The 18760-nt window shown below is 33.0% G+C and overlaps 1 protein-coding gene across 1 annotated transcript; it reads left to right on the top strand.

Annotated features, from left to right (window-relative positions):
* Positions 1-238: 238 nt before the first annotated feature.
* Positions 239-18342, top strand: LOC139486809 (uncharacterized). Its single transcript, XM_071271782.1, has 6 exons — positions 239-347; positions 3176-3318; positions 8114-8441; positions 10160-10485; positions 11768-11988; positions 14584-18342. The coding sequence occupies exons 2-6, from the start codon at positions 3186-3188 to the stop codon at positions 14827-14829; spliced, it is 1254 nt and encodes a 417-aa protein (XP_071127883.1). The 5' UTR covers positions 239-347; positions 3176-3185; the 3' UTR covers positions 14830-18342.
* Positions 18343-18760: the final 418 nt, after the last annotated feature.

Consider the following 18760-nt stretch of genomic DNA (forward strand, 5'->3'; position numbering starts at 1 on the left):
TATCTAACACTCAGCTAGATATTTCTTTATATACGTTTAGTATCAACCATGACTCAATTTCCATTAGTCAATTTATTTTCCTGGCACTGAAAGAATGGAAAATGGTGCTTTTGTTTTCTTTGTTTCATCTAGGAACAGTATACTATTCAATATATTATATCGGACATTTATAGTCTGGTACAAAGTCTTCAGCATGAAACTCTGGGTGGTGCTCCTCTATCAATGGAAGTAAATACACGAAACAGAACTAGAGATGTTTTGAAAACTTAAAAGTGAAAGTAGAAGTTTTTTTACATGACGTGTCTATCTAAGAACTTATACTGACAACTATTAGTTCATTTGTAAAGGTATTTGTTAACATATATAAGAAGCACAGAGACTCAATAGCGGATATATCTTTAAATAATTTTAATCATTCTCATTTAATTAGCTCGTATACTTTTCCTGTCTACCGAGTTTTCATTTTAGTTGGCGCCATTATTTGTACTAGAATGTGCCCAGCCGTTTACTATCCATGAACGTAAACTGAAAAAAACAACAGATATGGAGTTGCAATATGTCCATGAGACCAGTGGCAGATCCTTGAATTTTCATATTTGGAAAAAAGGGGGGATGGGCCGGGTGGCTAACATGCAGTGGCTCAGGTCATGCTTCGGTAATTCCATTTTTAGCTCACCTGGCCTAAAAGGCCAAGTGAGCTTTTCTCATCACTTGGCTTCCGTCGTTGTCCGTCGTCTGTCGTCCGTCGTCGTTAACTTTTACAAAAATCTTCTCCTCTGAAACTACAGGGCCAAATTAAATCAAACTTGGCCACAATCATCATTGATGTATCTAATTTAAAACTTGTGTTTTTTTACCCGACCAACCAACCAAGATGGCCGCCACGGCTAAAATAGAACATAGGGGTAAAATGCAGTTTTTGGCTTATAACTCAAAAACCAAAACATTTAAAGCAAATTTGACAAGGGGTAAAATTGTTAACCAGGTCAAGATCTATCTGCCCTGAAATTTTTAGATAAATCAGACAACCCATTGTTGGGTTGCTGCCCTTAAATTGGTAATTTTAAGGAAATTTTACTGTTTTTGGTTATTATCTTGAATATTATTATAAATGGAGATAAACTGTAAACAGCAATAATGTTCAGCAAAGTAAGATTTACAAATAAGTCAACATGACCAAAATGGTCAGTTGACCCCTTTGGGAGTTATTGCCCTTTATAGTCAATTTTTAACCATTTTTCGTAAATCTCCATGATCTTTTACAAAAATCTTCTCCTCTGAAACTACTGGGCCAAATTAATCCAAACTTGGCCACAATCATCATTGATGTATCTTATTTATAATTTTTGTTTTTTGACCCGGCCAACAAACCAAGATGGCCGCCAGGGCTAAAAATAGAATAGGTTAAATGCAGTTTTTGGTTATTACTCAAAAACAAAAGCATTTAGAGCAAATCTGACAAGGGGTAAAATTGTTTATCTGGTCAAGATCTATCTGCCCTGAAATTTTAAGATGAATGGGACAACCTGTTGTTGGGTTGCTGCCCCTGAATTGGTAATTTTAAGGAAATTTTGCTTTTTTTGGATATTATCTTGAATATTATTATGGATAGAGATAAACTGTAAACAGCAAAAATGTTCAGCAAAGTAAGATTTAAAAATAAGTCAACAGGACCAAAATGGTCAATTGACCCCTTTAGGAGTAATTGCCCTTTATAGTCAATTTTTAACCATTTTTCGTAAATCTTAGTTAACTTTTACAAAAATCTTCTCCTCTGAAACTACTGGGCCAAATTTTACCAAACATAGCCAGAATCATTATTAGTCTATCTAGTTAAAAAATTGTGTTTTGTGACCGGGTAAACCAACCAAGATGGCCGCTAAGGCTAAAAATAGAACCCTGCCGCATTTTTGTGCCTGTCCCAAGTCAGGAGCCTCTGGCCTTTGTTAGTCTTGTATTGTTTTAATTTTAGTTTCTTGTGTACAATTTGGAAATTAGTATGGCATTCATTATCACTGAACTAGTATATATTTGTTTAAGGGCCAGCTAAAGGATGACTCCGGGTGTGGGAATTTCCCGTTACATTGAAGACCTGTTGGTGACCTTCTGCTGTTGTTTTTTTATTTGGTCGGGTTGTTGTCTCTTCGACACATTCCCCATTTCCATTCTCATTTTTATTAAGCACAAATATGATCTTTCTATATTAATCTGATTAAAATTAAATCATTGAATTGCTTAATTGTTTGATGCATGACATATCAGAACAACTTTAACTAAGAGCAATTCAAGGATTTAAAAATTAAAAATATATATCATACAAAATATGTCTCATGTGTTTAGGGCGGTGGGTATAATCAGAATATATACCGTGATGCATGTCAATGGAAAAATATGCCAACCAGGCATTTCAAAAGACTGGAAAGTAAAATTTTTGGGATTGAAAGAAAGTGTTTATTACTGCATAATAATGCTGCTAAAATTGATGAAAAGCTGCAAACTTTTTTGGTCACTGTGAAGTGCTATAATGTTTATATAAATAAGCATGCACATAATCAGTAACACAATAGGCTGTTAACACTTGTAAATTTTAAGACTGCAGTAGTTTCAGAAGTTAAAATGTTATCAATTTTCTAAAGAAAATAGAAACTACATGAGAGAAAAGAGAAAGCTACACTTCCATTAGACCAGTACATCAAGCATGTCAAGCACTAACAAAGAAAATAACATTCTCTCACATTTCTTTCCTCTCAATATAATTCATCCTCACAATTCTTATTTTTTCTCCTTAAAGAAAATACATCTGTACATACCACTCATTATATTATCTAAAAATAAGTCAACATGACCAAAATTGTCAGTTTTTAACAATTTTCATTAATTTGGTAAATTTTTGTAAAATTTTTACAAAATGTTTTATTCTATCTATTAAAAGGGCCAAGTTTATTATAGATGGAGAAAGTTGTAAGTAGCAAATATGTTCAGTATAGTAAGATCTACAAACACATCAACATCACCAAAACACAATTTTGTCATGAATCCATCTGTGTCCTTTGTTTAATATGCACATAGACCAAGGTGAGCAACACAGGCTCTTTAGAGCCTCTAGTTTACATTGTATTCATGCAGGGGCATCATCTGTGTCCCATAGCCATATTACCAATATTATTTTTTGTAGTATATGAATAATGGGTCTCAAAAGAAAGACTGCTTCAACAGGGAGAGCATCTAGAAAGGAAAATGAGTTTAATGAGTTCTCAGATATGGATGGTGATGATTTACATAAACCAAACTCAGATAAAGATCCAATAGACAAACCAGGTACTCTATTATAAATAATGTAATCAGTGGGTCTCATTGGGGTCTAAGCGTGATGTGGGACTGCCGATTTTTTGTAAGCGTGACACGGGAAAGTCAAATTATTGTGCCGTGAAAACAGGAATTAAGGTCTAGCGGGACACGGGAAATTACAAAAAAATGAGAATTGCTTAGGTACATAGTATAAGCGGGATACGGGAATCTGACAAAACAGTAAGCGGGATCGGGGATCAGAACCTCCCAATGAGACCCCCTACACAGTTGTATATACTCAGATTGATTATTTGATTGCTGGTGTTTAACACCACTTTTAGCAAGCTTGGCTATATTGCAGTGTAAGTTTTAATTGGTGGTGAAATAATCTGGGATACCAACAAGAGAGAACCACCTACCTTTGGCAGGAAAACTATGCAGTATGGGCTTTGCTCATTGTTGAAGGCCTTATGATGACCTATAGTTGTTAATGTCTGTGTCATTTTGGTCTTTTGTGGATAGTTGTCTCATTGGCAATCAAACCACATCTTTTTTATATTGCATTATGTGCCAATTCAGATAGTAGTCAAATGCATCTGTTGACAGCTTGGTTCTCACTCAAAACTTCAGTGTTTTCCATATTTGTGAAAAAGAAGGAGATATGATAAAATTGCTGTTAAGACAATCATGACAATTAACTACCAGAAACACAATTATCTACCAGAAACTAAAAATATTTTGATGTAACCAACTGCATGCATTTGTCATCATACTGCTACAACAATGAGCATAGCCATCTCATCATTTGGCCACACTGTATTAAAAAGCTATAAACATAATTAAAGATCAAACGTAACAAAAAGTGATTTTTTAATTTATTTACAATGTACGTTATTAAAGTCATACATTGTGGTAGATATATGGTAATGGATGAGGGCAGGTGTTTAGGATGCAGAATTTAACAATTTGTTTAACATGTTTAAAACAAGTTTGTAAAACTGTTTAAGTTTCACCAAATATATCCATTTTAAGGCTATTAGATCATGTGTTTTTCGTTCATATAGTTAGGTGCTTGAATCCTCATGAAGATCATATATATATATTGTAAATGGTATTGAATCACTGAAAAAGGAATCTTTGACAAAATAAATTATCTTCAATTTCAAACAGACTTAAACATGTTTAATATAAGAAGAAGAATATTATTGTCAATTGAACATGCATAGAGAGGATAAAAATAAAAATAAAACATTGAAATACTGTAAATTTAGAAATTGTTGTAATGTTTTTGTCTCACCTGTGAGGAAAAGTCACAGTATAAGAGACATAGATGTTACTAACTGACAGCAATGTAAAACTTTTTGTGTAAAGCTTCATATTTCAGAAGGGAGAAGACTAAGATGCATCATACCTTGTATGCAAATACCATATGTAATAATTATGAAGTTTCTAGCAGTCATTTGTCCTTGACTTCATTTTCATGGTTCAATGACTGCTTGTAATAAAATAACAGTTTTTGTGTCATATGAATTTTTAACTTTTTATGAGTAGAGGATTACTTTAAGAGGTATATGGGTTCTTTTAAAATTGCGTCATATAATGGTATGGTGTTCATGATGTTGTCGTCGTCAGAAGACACATTTAGTTTCTGGACAATAACTTTAGTTTTTTTAGTGAATTGATCTCTATAAACTTTTAACAGAAGGTTCAATACCACTAAAGAAAGGTTGGGATTGATTTTAGGGGTCAAATTAGGGGCCAAAAAAAGGGCCCAAATAAGCATTTTTCTTGGTTTTCAAAAAATAACTTAAGTATAATTAAATAGAAATCTATGAAATTTAAACACAAGATTAATGACCACAACAGGAAGGTTAGGATTGATTTTTGAAGTTTAGTCCTAACAGTTCAGAAATTAGGGGCCCTAAAAGGGCGCAAAGAAGCATTTTTCTTGGTTTTCACACAATAACTTTAGTAAAAGTGAAAAGAAATCTTTGACATTTAAACGGAGGTTAATGACCACACAAGGAAGATTGGGATTGAATTTGGGAGTTTTGGTCCCAACAGTTTTAGGAAATTGGGGCCAAATAGGGTTTCATCAAAAATTGAATTATTGGGGTTCTAATTAATATGCCAAATCTAACTGTGTATTTATAATCTTAATATTTGGTCAAGTTTTGAAATTGGTCTACATTAAGGTCCAAAATTGAATTTAGTTTCATTTCAACAAAAATTTAATATATGTTTTTTTTTGATAAAATGCTGAATCTAATCATATGTCTTTAGTTTTTTGATATTTGGCCCAAGTTATCAAATTGGTCAGCATTGAGGTCTAAAGGGTTCAAAATTGAACTTTATTAGACTTATTCAAAAATTGAATTCTTGGGGTTCTTTGATATGCTGAATCTAACCATGTATTTTAATTTTGGATATTGGACCATAATAGGTTAATAATGACGACTTCAGTATGTATATTAATGAAATTTATCCTGTTGAACTTACTTTAAATAAAGCTAATACTAACAATGACCACTGCCCTTTTCTCGATCTTGATATCTATATCACTAATGGAAAGCTGAATACTAAAATTTATGATAAAAGGGATGATTTTTCATTTCCTATCGTTAATTATCCGTTTTTAGATGGCGACGTTCCCTTGTCACCATCTTACGGTGTTTATATATCTCAACTTGTACGATTCGCTCGTGTATGTAACAATGTTTTAGATTTTAACGAGAGAAATTTATGTATTACTGAAAAATTATTCCACCAGGGTTTTCGATATCACAAACTAGTCAAAACATTTACTAAATTTTATCATCGGTATAAAGACATCATTCGTAAATATAGCTCAACATGCAGACTTCTAATACGTTCAGGTATTTCACATCCAATTTTTTATGGTAATATTCTTTATAAAGCACAAAGGTGTCAGTATTCACCTCAGAAACTTACAAAACCTTTGAATAGACTTATTAAGAAGGGATATAATTACGATACTGTTGTCAAGTCATTAAAGATTGCATATTTTGGCGTTAATATTGAGTCACTGATAAGGTCTTTGCATCGGAACTAAACACATTTATTCTAAAAACAGTTGTTGGCATGACACGGGTTATGTTCTTCTCATATATGTTATGATGGTATGATACTAAACCCCTAACGGGAAGGATTGTGCCTGATGTTCATATGATGAAATCATAATCTTTCAGTCAGTTTAATTGAAGTCTGGAGCTGGCATGTCAGTTAACTGCTAGTAGTCTGTTGTTATTTATGTATTATTGTCATTTTGTTTATTTTCTTTGGTTACACCTTCTGACATCAGACTCGGATTTCTCTTGAACTGAATTTTAATGTGCGTATTGTTATGCGTTTACTTTACTACATTGGTTAGAGGTATAGGGGGAGGGTTGAGATCTCACAAACATGTTTAACCCCGCCGCATTTTTGCGCCTGTCCCAAGTCAGGAGCCTCTGGCCTTTGTTAGTCTTGTATTATTTTAATTTTAGTTTCTTGTGTACAATTTGGAAATTAGTATGGTGTTCATTATCACTGAACTAGTATATATTTGTTTAGGGGCCAGCTGAGGGACGCCTCCGGGTGCGGGAATTTCTCGCTACATTGAAGACCTGTTGGTGACCCTCTGCTGTTGTTTTTTATTTGGTCGGGTTGTTGTCTCTTTGACACATTCCCAATTTCCATTCTCAATTTTAATGTCCAATTTAAAAGTCTAAGTTTTTAGACCACATTCATTCTGTGTCAGAAACCTATGTTGTGTCAACTATTTAATCACAATTCAAATTCAGAGCTGTATCAAGCTTGAATGTTGTGTCCATACTAGCCCTAACTGTTCAAGGTTCGACTTCTGGGGTTCTATAAAGCTGTGCCCTGTGGAGCACCTGTTTTTTGTTTTTTTTGTTTTCCAAGTTCTATAACCAATAGGTAAACTTTATTTGGTGTATTGAATGAATGTAGATGAATGTTGTGTAAGGTGTACATGTCAGTCTAGTCTGTATCATCTGACCTTGACCTCATTTTCATGGTTCATTGGTCAATATTAGGTTTTTGTGTTTTGTTTGATTTTCCAAATAATGATAGCTAAAAGGTCAGCTATGTTTAGTGTATGGTGCAAGGTGTACAAAATTGTCTGACAGGTATTATCATGATTATCTGACATTTATCTCATTTTCTTGGTTCATTGGTCAATGACAGTTTCTTAATTTTGTCAGTTTATCAAATACTATACATGCTATAAGTAACAGGTCAACTATATTTGATGTATATAATGATTGTAAGGTGTACATGTCTGGTTAATTCGTCTGACTATGACCTCATGATCATGGAACATAAATAAAGTTAAGTTTAAGTGTCAGATACTTGTAGTTAGCTGGGGAACCGTAGCTCTTAGGTCCTTATGCTATATTTTTACTATTTGCATTCTATGGTCCGCAAATAGTAAAAAAAAAGCATAAGGACCTAAGAGCTACGGTTCCACAGCTAACTTGTGGTAAAACGTACCTTCATATTAAAGACTTTCAACATTAATTCAATAACAAGCAAGACATAGGAGACATTTCAGCTTGTGCACTCTTGTGTCCTTGTTATGGATTAATGTGACTGAATGAGTATTGAGATAATACAATGTTATAAGAACTCACATTCTGATATCAGATACGGTACATATAATTTTATCTAATGTACATATGTATGCAGATTTTCAAGAATTCACAATAATTAACCTCACTTTTTTGTCTTTTCTAAAAATCACTTATAAATGCACACACTAATTTCTGAATTACAGATATTATAAATTGAAATTTATTTTCAGACAAGGGAGATAAATGGGAACCTGATTATGAAGATAATCTTTTTGAAGACATTAATTATGAAGTGAATTATGAAATAAAACATGAGAAGGATGACCCTTGCTATGCTAGGAAACAGGAACTTCTCCAAGACTGTAAAATATTAACAGAAAGTGTCAGAAAGCCATTGAACGTTGCTGTCATTGGACCACCAGGATGTGGTAAATCATCGTTCCTTAATACCGTATTTGCTAGTTTTAGCAGTAATCGCTGGTACGAATATGCCAAGTGTGGTTATTTTGGAAATCATGAAGATGTGATGGGAATGCAAATTACAAGACATCTAAGAAGGTACCTGATTTGCTTAAGATTATTATTTATATGGATCTGCACACTTTCAAAATTACTTGTTAATTTTTGTTTCTAATTTGTGCAATGCTTTGTAGGGAGCACAATTTTTGTCCAGCCTGCAGCTTTTGTTGCAGAAAGCTCGACATAGGGATAGTGATCCGGCGGCGGTGGCGTTAGCTAACTTCTTAAAAGCTTTATATTTTAGAAGGTAGAAGACCTTGATGCTTCATACTTTGTATATAGATGCCTCATGTTAAGAACTTTCCGTCAGTCACATGTCCAATGTCCATGACCTCATTTTAATGGTTCAGTGACTACTTGAAAGAAAAGTTCAGATTTTTTGTAATGTTAAATTCTCTCTTAGTATAAGTAATTGCTGCTGAGTGAGGAAAACTATATTTGGTATGTGCGTACTTTGCAAGGTCCTCATGCCCGTCAGACAGTTTTCACTTGACCTCGACCTCATTTCATGGATCAGTGAACAAGGTTAAGTTTTGGTGGTCAAGTCGATATCTCAGATACTATAAGCAATAGGTCTAGTATATTCGGTGTATGGAAGGACTGTAAGGTGTACATGTCCAACTGACAGGTGTCATCAGACCTTGACATCATTTTCATGGTTCAGTGGTTATAGTTAAGTTTTTGTGTTTTGGTCTGTTTTTTTTTATACTATATGCAATAGATCTACTATATTTGGTTTATGGAAATATTTTATAATCTATATGTCTGTTACGCTGGTTTTATTTGACCTTGACCTCATTTTCACGGTCCATTGCTAAGTGTTAAGTGTTTGTGTTTTGGTCTGTTTTTCTTAATTTATAAGCAATAAGTCAACTATATTTGTTGTAGAATTGTTAGCTGTTCATGTCTGCCTGGCATGGTTCATCTGACTTTGACCTCATTTTCATGGTTCATTGATCAATGTTTTGTTTTCTTGGTTAATGTTGAGTTTATGTGACAGTTGTAATAAAGCTTTATATTTATGCCAATCAACATAGTATCAATTATTAGTAAAGAAGGCGAGACATTTCAGCGTGTGCACTCTTGTTTCCTTTTAGTTTGACCCATACATTGTAGTTGATCCAATAAACAACATTTCACACTCCAGATAAGCACCCTACATCAAGACCACCAAGGTGGTTCTCTTAAAAAAGAAATTTTAACTGGTATTAATTGATATTTGTTTATCTGTTCCTTTGTTTGCAGTTCTTGTCATAAATGTATACATATTGTTTTTTATTATTGTAATATGAACATACCTGGTAGTTGAAATGGCAGTTTGAAAAATGATATAGTGAAAAGTAAAGATTTATAGATAATATACCAGTAGGAATAAGTAGCATATTTGATATTGTAGTTTCTCTTCATCAACAGCAGTTAACCTTCCTATCAACCTTGTGTTGGTGGTCTTTGGTTTTCAATATGCCACCACCTCGTTGAGGGGGGAGGGGGGGGTACCTTTTTATGTTTACCTGTTAGGCCCTTTTAAGGTGTTGTTAACTGTTATCTGTTTTCACTGTTATCAGCATTTTTGAATTTTTTTTTAAACTGTTTTTGCCAAAATCTAGGTGTTGTTAACATGTTAACCGACCCCCTATTGTCCCTCCTCTCGTGAGGTATTGCACTCTTTCCATATAGGAATGACTTTACTCTCAATCTGATAACTCAATATCATGAATATGGTGGCTAGTAACCTAAGTTTTTCTGATATATTTCAGCTTCCCAAAGGAAGAATATTACAAACAGAATGATTTGAGTAGGTTCCCTACATTTATAGACATGACTGGATTTGAAAACGATGATTCAATAATAAATGAAGAACTCTTACGTCTTGTTTTCTGTGGTAAAGTGAAAGAAAAAGAGATATTGAATGACATTGTTGCTTTTGGAAGATATCATGGAATAACAACGATGAGAAACGAGTACAGAGACAGGTTTACACACAGACGAATCAATAGGATCATCATTGTGTGTTCGTCCAATCCAGATTCTGCCATGCCTTCTGCTTTGTTAAAGACTGTGGTGAAAGTGGCCAATGAATTAGGTAATGTTGATAAGATTCATCTATTTTAAAAAGCTTATAAGTTGGGCAATAATGCTTTAATTGAAAGCAATCAAATTAACTATCAGTATTACATGTATTAAGGTTTGTTCGATAAAAAAATACTTGGAGCACAGGCAACTTCAAGATACTTCCTCTACAAATGGGTTTCAAGTCTTATAATGGAACAATTCAATTTGGAATAATTTTGAATTTTGAATTTTGAAAAAATTATTAGAAAATAATATAAAACTAACCCCACAAAAGAGAATTAGCCATTAATGCTTGACAAGTTAAAAAGAAGATGCAGTGTGATTGCCAAGGAGACAACTTTCCACAACAGACAAAATGACACAGAAATTAACAACTATTGGTTACCTTACAGCCTTCAACATTGAGCAAAGCCTATACCACATAGTCAGCTATAAAAGGCCCGAAATGACAAATGTGAAATAATTCAAACTAAAATCTATTGGCCTTATTTTTGTACAATAAATAAGCGAGAAAAAAAAATGTCTAACACATCAACAAGGACAACCACTGAATTACAGGCTCCTGACATGGAAGGTTCATTATACTGTAACTAGATAATTCTGTAAGAATTAACGAAACCTTTTAGCCATGCATTCATAGCTTAACCTTCTAAATGGTTAATTCCCATATTACATGTCTTATTAATTTTCTAGAATTAAAAGAACCCTTTAATATAACATACAGATCTGTTGCCTTTTACATGTATGAAATTGCTCAAGATATTCTTTAATAAATAAACAAGCATTAATGAAATGAAATTGAAAATTAAAGGACAAGTTGTAATGATAGGAAAATTCATATGTCAATAGGTTTTTCAAATCTCATAGACAGGTGAACAAACAAAAGATGACATGTTTACTTTCACATAAGAATCAGAAGTGTAGGTATATTATTCAGCTTCTTTATTGTTCCCACTTGACACAACATAATTTTTTTCTCTGAAAAGTATAAGAAAATATGGAAATATAATTTAGAGTTGTTCCCCTTGAAATGTCAATTTTTAATGTGAAATATTTGGCAGTTTTCTCGAAAACTATAGGAGCTATTAGTTAAAAGTTTATTACAAAAATATTGAGAATCACAAAACCCATCTACATGAACTAGTAAGTGCAATTTAAGGTCCACACTAGTACTAGTCAGACACTTTTTCATTATGTCAGTGATAATTGGGCTCATGTGAGCCTCTTGTTTTTTTATGTAACAATTGCATGGTAATGAATAGTTAATTATAATTAATGCTTTCTTTTTATAGACATTACATTTTATGGTGTCATGACTTGTGCTGATATATTTAGAGCAAAATATGATAAAAGAGTACAAAGCAGAGAGAAATTGTTCAGGGAAACCCTTGGTTTACCTAGAAATAGATTGGCAAGTGTAATTAATTACTGTCCAGCTGTGGATCCTGATCGGTCATATGAGGATACTCTATTACCAGATCTTGATGTACCTGTACTGAGGCTCATGAGACAGGTATACGATTAAAATTTAAAAAAAAATGAAATTTATCTTTACTAGCTGTAGAAACAGGATGAAAAGCAAGGCTTTATATTTCTGACCATGTATTGTACATTTATTGTTTTTAGGCTGCAATTTACACCTAACACTTAAAACTTTAGTGCTGATATCCACATCGTTCTCTCCAATTTAAAAAAAAAATCAACATAGTTTAAAGTTGACCACAGGAGGACCCAAAAATGAATTGTTATTGCTCAACATTCATGTGGGGTAACAGGTGACTTTCTTAAAGGTAGCACTACAGTCTAACAATGATTTTTTGAAATTATTTTTTTTTCACATAATTTTGAAGTTAGTACTATACTGCACAGTTTGTAAAAATCCCAAAGTCATTATCATATTGCAACAGGGAGTAAATTGATAATTGACTTATGTAAATAAAAGCACATGGTAATTAATCGAAATATATAGGCATTTGGGAGGGGCTAATATGCCAATCATCTGTTGATGACAGTGTCCAGCTGTTAATCCCTGACCACAAGAGAAATATTGTAGTCTTATCTCATTGTTTTGCAACAAAAATAATTTATGTAACAGCAGAGGCGGATTTAGGGGGGCCCAGGGGGCCCGGCCCCCCCCCCTTTTTGGGAAAAAATTTGGTTGCTTATATAGGGAATCACTGAAGCGTGACTGGAGCGAGCCCCCTCTTAGGTCAGTCAGTGGGCCCCCACTTATGAAAATTCCTGGATCCGCCACTGAACAAAAATAAAAATAAAATACTATGGGAAAGAGTGGGAAAGTATTAAAAGCCTCTGACTGCCTGTATACATTTATTCCCTTGGTCTTCTTCATTTAAATACAATTTTATGCATTTTAACTAATTTTCAGTTTGAGTTTAATTTTTCGGTTCCAAATAAATTAAAAAAAAATCTGAGGAAAAGTGTATTTTCAAAAAGAGGATGGCCTAACTCATGATCTTTTTATGAACATGTTTTTTATGCACACTTTTCTTAGTGTTCTAGCTTATTTCAGACATAGTTTATTTCTTTTTTAAAATTCAAATATTTTATATAGAGAATAATGATGTTAAACATTGATTATATGCAGCTGGTCAATCATGTTATTCTTTTATCTTAGACTGTCTGGAAAGAGGCGGAGCTTTGTCTATATTTAAATACTATATTATAAATGTTGGTCAAATCTAAGACGTCAAACTCCCGCCAAATGCCAAGTTAGTGTTGGACAGTTCACATATAATATAAAATTTACAGCATTAGAGCATCAAAGACACAAAGTGTGTGGTTCTATATATAGTAATGGTATCAGAACACTCCTGGGGTGTTCCCAGTGGAATTTGTGTATTTATATTGACTTTATAGAGGTGTTAAGGGGGAAATTCAGTTTTTAGGTCATTTCTCAGAACAATTTTTCATGAGAATTGTAATGAAAAAATGAAAATAGAATCTTTATGGTTACCCCCTTTGGCTTGGCTTTGATATATATGATTAAAGGGTGTATTTTCTACAATACCATGTCCCAGTTTTTGGATAATATGCTTTTAAATGAATTTATAGGTCTCCAAAGATGAAAGGTGAAATGAGGTTTGGAACCCAGCAGTTAAATCAATATATCTTCTTACTGGAGGCATATATAAAAAATCTAAGACATGGTTTTGTTGATTTTATATGGTCATGATGGTTGATTAAAGGGATGAAAACAAATGTTTACTACCATTTGACATGAATATGCCATTTTGATCGAAGTTAGAAGACCACTTTTTTGGCAATTAATGAGCTATATTTTGAGATTAATCAAACCAAAATTAAATTTTTAAATAGATTAAGAAAGAGTTATATTTCAGCTTTAAAATAAGTTAAAGATTTTAAAAATCCATCGAGCAGTTTTAGAGAAATTAATCCTTAAAGACTGTTGATTGGAGTCTGAAAATTCTGACTGTAGTGCTATCTTACATGTCTTAAATAAGTACAAATAATGCAATTTTTTTTTGTAAAACTATTATTTGAACAACAGTTTACTGATTGTAGGATAAAAAGAGGTTCTGGGTGGTAAACTTCCAAGAAAGTGAAAAATTGCCAGTTGACAGAAATTTCGTGCTTAGCTCTCATGCTTGGTACATGTTTTATTGTTTGAAAAAGATATGTAGTCCACCGTATAATACTGCCATTTTGAATTTGGCCTTTAATGTGAGCCATACGACTTTTGACTTTATTGTAGTATTAGGACAGTGTCAACTTCACAATGCAATTCCTCTTACGTGTCTTATATAAAAGAAGATGTGGTATAATTACCAATGAGATAACTCTCCAAAAGAGCCCAAATGACACAGATAGTATCAAATATAACTTTCCGTACAACCTTCAACAATGATCAAAGCCCATACCGCATAGTTGACTATAAAAAGACCCGAAATGACTAAGACCTTTTGACTGAATCCTCCATACTTGATAGGATTATTTGCCATTATTTGCTATTGCCCATATTTTACCAAGATTTTATTTTACCATTTTTACTAAGTTATTTCATTTGTATGTCTAGTGATATAAACATTTTTAAAAGCATTGTTATATATTATATCATTAATTTTTTCAGATATTGACGCCTGAACCCAGTGATTCAACAATGTACTTTGGAGATTATGTAAATGAAGTTATCTCTTTCATCAAGAACTTTTTCCTCTTCGGATGTGTTCTTTTTGTAGGTTTATATTTCCTAAGAGTAGATGTTTCGGTAATCAAGTTAATCTTTTACTGTCTATTATTGATAATGATAATTTTGTACATGTGTGAATATTTTATCAAATCTAATAGACCTGTAAATGCCAGTGCTGTAAGATGAACATTTCACATGTATTAACATTTGAGCATTGACATGTTCAAAACAGTTACATTTTTCATGATTTACTCTGGTTTAAAATAGAATTTAGAATTCTGTCTATTGGAAATAACATAAAAAATGTGGTGCACACTTAAAAATAACCCGCTACATACCACATTTTTTTATATTATTTCTTCATACACAGAAAAAATATTACACTTATTCTCTTAATAAAAAGGAGGTTAAGGATGCTATGTAATTATTGAAGTATTAATGTTATCAAACATGCATCAATTATTTTTATGTGTCCAGCAATTTTTGCTATATTTGGATTAAAGATTCTATAAGTTTTTTCAAAGACGTGCCAGAGTATTGAAGTTGTTTTGAATGAGTTCAGTGTTTTTAAGATATTTTGTTGGTGGTAAATGTAAGATTGTTTACCCTGAAGTACTGATGTGTTCAGATTTTGTATTATATTATCTTAAAGGATAATGTAAGAATGTTTACCTTGGATTATTGATGTGTTCATATTTTTAATACATTACTTAAAGGATAATGTAAGAGTGTTTACCTTGGACTATTGATGTGTTCAGATATTTTACTACATTTTCTTAAAGGATAATGTAAGAGTGTTTACCTTGGACTATTGATGTGTTCAGATATTTTACTACATTTTCTTAAAGGATAGTGTAAGAGTGTTTACTTTAGATTAATTATTGATGTGTCCAGTTTTTTTTTTATTATAGTATCTTAAAGGATGTAATGTAAGAATGTGGACCTTGGACTATTGATGTGTTCATATTTTTAATACATTACTTAAAAAGGACAACGTAAGAGTGTAAACCTTGGATTATTGATGTGTTCAGATTTTTTTTAAGGACAATGTAAATAGAGAATATCATATGGCTTTTTCAATATCACATCTGTATCAACCCAAGACACCAATATAATCACAAGAGCTCGAGGGATTATATTGGTTGAGGGTTGATACGGTGTGTGATATTGAAAAAAGCCATATCATATACACTTTATTATATACATATACCTAAAGTAGATGTTTTTTATGTGACATGATGTCATACAGAAAAGGAGGTTTGAAATGACGTCATACAGACTATAGGTTTGACATGACGTCATATAGATTAGGGATTTGATATAGCCTTTGCAACAGTGACTGCAATCGATGATGTGACTTCATATAGATTAAAGGTGTGATAAAGCTTTTGTAACCATGCTGATATTGATATCATCAAAGGTGGCTGATATATACAGCACACTTGCCATTGATTGTATAACACATACAATTTATTTGTATTTACCGCTAAGTATATAATAAGAGTGTTTACTTTAGATTATTGATGTGTTCAGCTTTGTTACTATATTATCTTTAAGGATAATGTAAGATATTTTACTTAGTATTGATGTGTTCAGCTTTTTTTTAGTTTGAATATTGATGTGTTCAGCTTTTTTAGCTCACCTGGCCCGAAGGGCCAAGTGAGCTTTTCTCATCACTTGGCGTCCGTCGTCCGTCGTCGTTAACTTTTACAAAAATCTTCTCCTCTGAAACTACTGGGCCAAATTTAACCAAACTTGGCCACAATCATCATTGGGGTATCTAGTTTAAAAAATGTGTTCGGTTACCCGGCCAACCAACCAAGATGGCCGCCATGGCTAAAAATAGAACATAGGGGTCAAATGCAGTTTTTGGCTTATAACTCTGAAACCAAAGCATTTAGAGCAAATCTGACATGGAGTTAAATTGTTTATTAAGTCAAGATCTATCTGCCTTAAAATTTTCAGACGAATCGGACAACCGGTTGTTGGGTTGCTGCCCCTGAATTGGCAATTTTAAGGAAATTTTGCCGTTATATGGTTATTATCTTGAATATTATTATAGATAGAGATAAACTGTAAACAGCAATAATGTTCAGCAAAGTAAGATCTACAAATAAGTCAACATGACCGAAATGGTCAGTTGACCCATATAGGAGTTATTGCCCTTTATAGTCAATTTTTAACCATTTTTCGTAAATCTTAGTAATCTTTTACAAAAATTTTCTCCTCTGAAACAACTGGGCCAAATTTATCCAAACTTGGCCACAATTATCTTTGGGGTATCTAGTTTAAAAAATGTGTCCAGGGACCCGGCCAACCAACCAAGATGGCCGCCATGGCTAAAAATAGAACATAGGGGTAAAATGCAGTTTTTGGCTTATAACTTAAAAACCAAAGCATTAAGAGCAAATCTGACGATTAGAAAATTGTTTATCAGGTCAAGATCTATCTACCCTGAAATTTTCAGATGAATCTGACAACCTGTTGTTGGGTTGCTGCCCCTGAATTGGTAATTTTAAGGAAATTTTACTGTTTTTGGTTATTATCTTGAAAATTATATGAATAGAAATGAACTGTAAACAGCAATAATGTTCAGCAAAGTAAGATTTACAAATAAGTCAACATGACCGAAATGGTCAGTTGACCCATATAGGAGATATTGTCCTTTATAGTCAATTTTTAACCATTTTTCGTAAATCTTAGTAATCTTTTACAAAAATCTTCTCCTCTGAAACTACTGGGCCAAATTAATCCAAACTTATCCACAATCATCTTTTGGGTATCTAGTTTCAAAAATGTGTCCGATGACCCGGCCATTCAACCAAGATGGCCGCCATGGCTAAAAATAGAAGATAGGGGTAAAATGCAGTTTTTGGCTTATAACTCAAAAACCAAAGCCTTTAGAGCAAATCTGACAGGGGGATAAATTGTTTATCAGGTCAAGATCTATCTGCCCTGAAATTTTCAGATAAATCGGACAACCCGTTGTTGGGTTCCTGCCCCTGAATTGGTAATTTTAAGGAAATTTTACTGTTTTTGGTTATTATCTTGAAAATTATTATAGATAGAAATAAACTGTAAACAGCAATAATGTTCAGCAAAGTAAGATTTACAAATAAGTCAACATGACCGAATTGGTCAATTGACCCCCTAAGGAGTTATTGTCCTTTATAGTCAATTTTCAACAATTTTTATAAAATTTGTAAATTTTTACTAACATTTTCCACTGAAACTACTGGGCCAACTTCATTATAGATAGAGATAATTGTAAGCTGCAAGGATGTTCAGTAAAGTAAGATGTACAAACACATCACCATCACCAAAATACAATTTTGTCATGAATCCATCTGCTTCCTTTGTTTAATAGTCACATAGACCAAGGTGAGCGACACAGGCTCTTTAGAGCCTCTAGTTTAGTCTTAATATTGATGTGTTCAGCTTTTTTTTACTATATTTTTGTTAAAGGATATTGTTATGGTGTTTACCTAAGAGAATTGGTGTAATCATTTATTAACATCATGTACATTGAATATTATTTATGTGTTTAGCTTTTTATGCTATACCGGTATTTTATTCTATGATATTGTAAAGGCATTGAAACCCTATAATATTTATGTAGTACACATAGAATGTTTTTATTGGTTCTATTTTTTGTACAATATTTTATTCAATAAAATTGCAATGGCATTTACTCTTGAATTTGATGAAGTCACATGTCTTAGCAATCTTTTTATGCCATGAATGCTTTTTAGCTCACCTGGCTCGAAGGGTCAAGTGAGCTTTTCCCATCACTTGGCGTCCGGCGTCCATCGTCCGGCGTCCGGCGTCCGTCGTCCGGCGTTAACTTTTACAAAAATCTTCTCCTCTGAAACTACTGGGCCAAATTTACCCAAACTTGGCCACAATCATCATTGGGGTATCTAGTTTAAAAAATGTGTCCGGTGACCCGGTCAACCAACCAAGATGGCCGCCACAGCTAAAAATAGAACATGGGGGTAAAATGCAGTTTTTGGCTTATAACTCAAAACCCAAAGCATTTAGAGCAAATCTGACATGGGGTAAAATTGTTCATCAGGTCAAGATCTATCTGTCCTGAAATTTTCAAATGAATAGGATA

Source organism: Mytilus edulis, chromosome 8 (genome assembly GCF_963676685.1).
Source record: "Mytilus edulis chromosome 8, xbMytEdul2.2, whole genome shotgun sequence".
Lineage (NCBI taxonomy): Eukaryota > Metazoa > Mollusca > Bivalvia > Mytilida > Mytilidae > Mytilus > Mytilus edulis.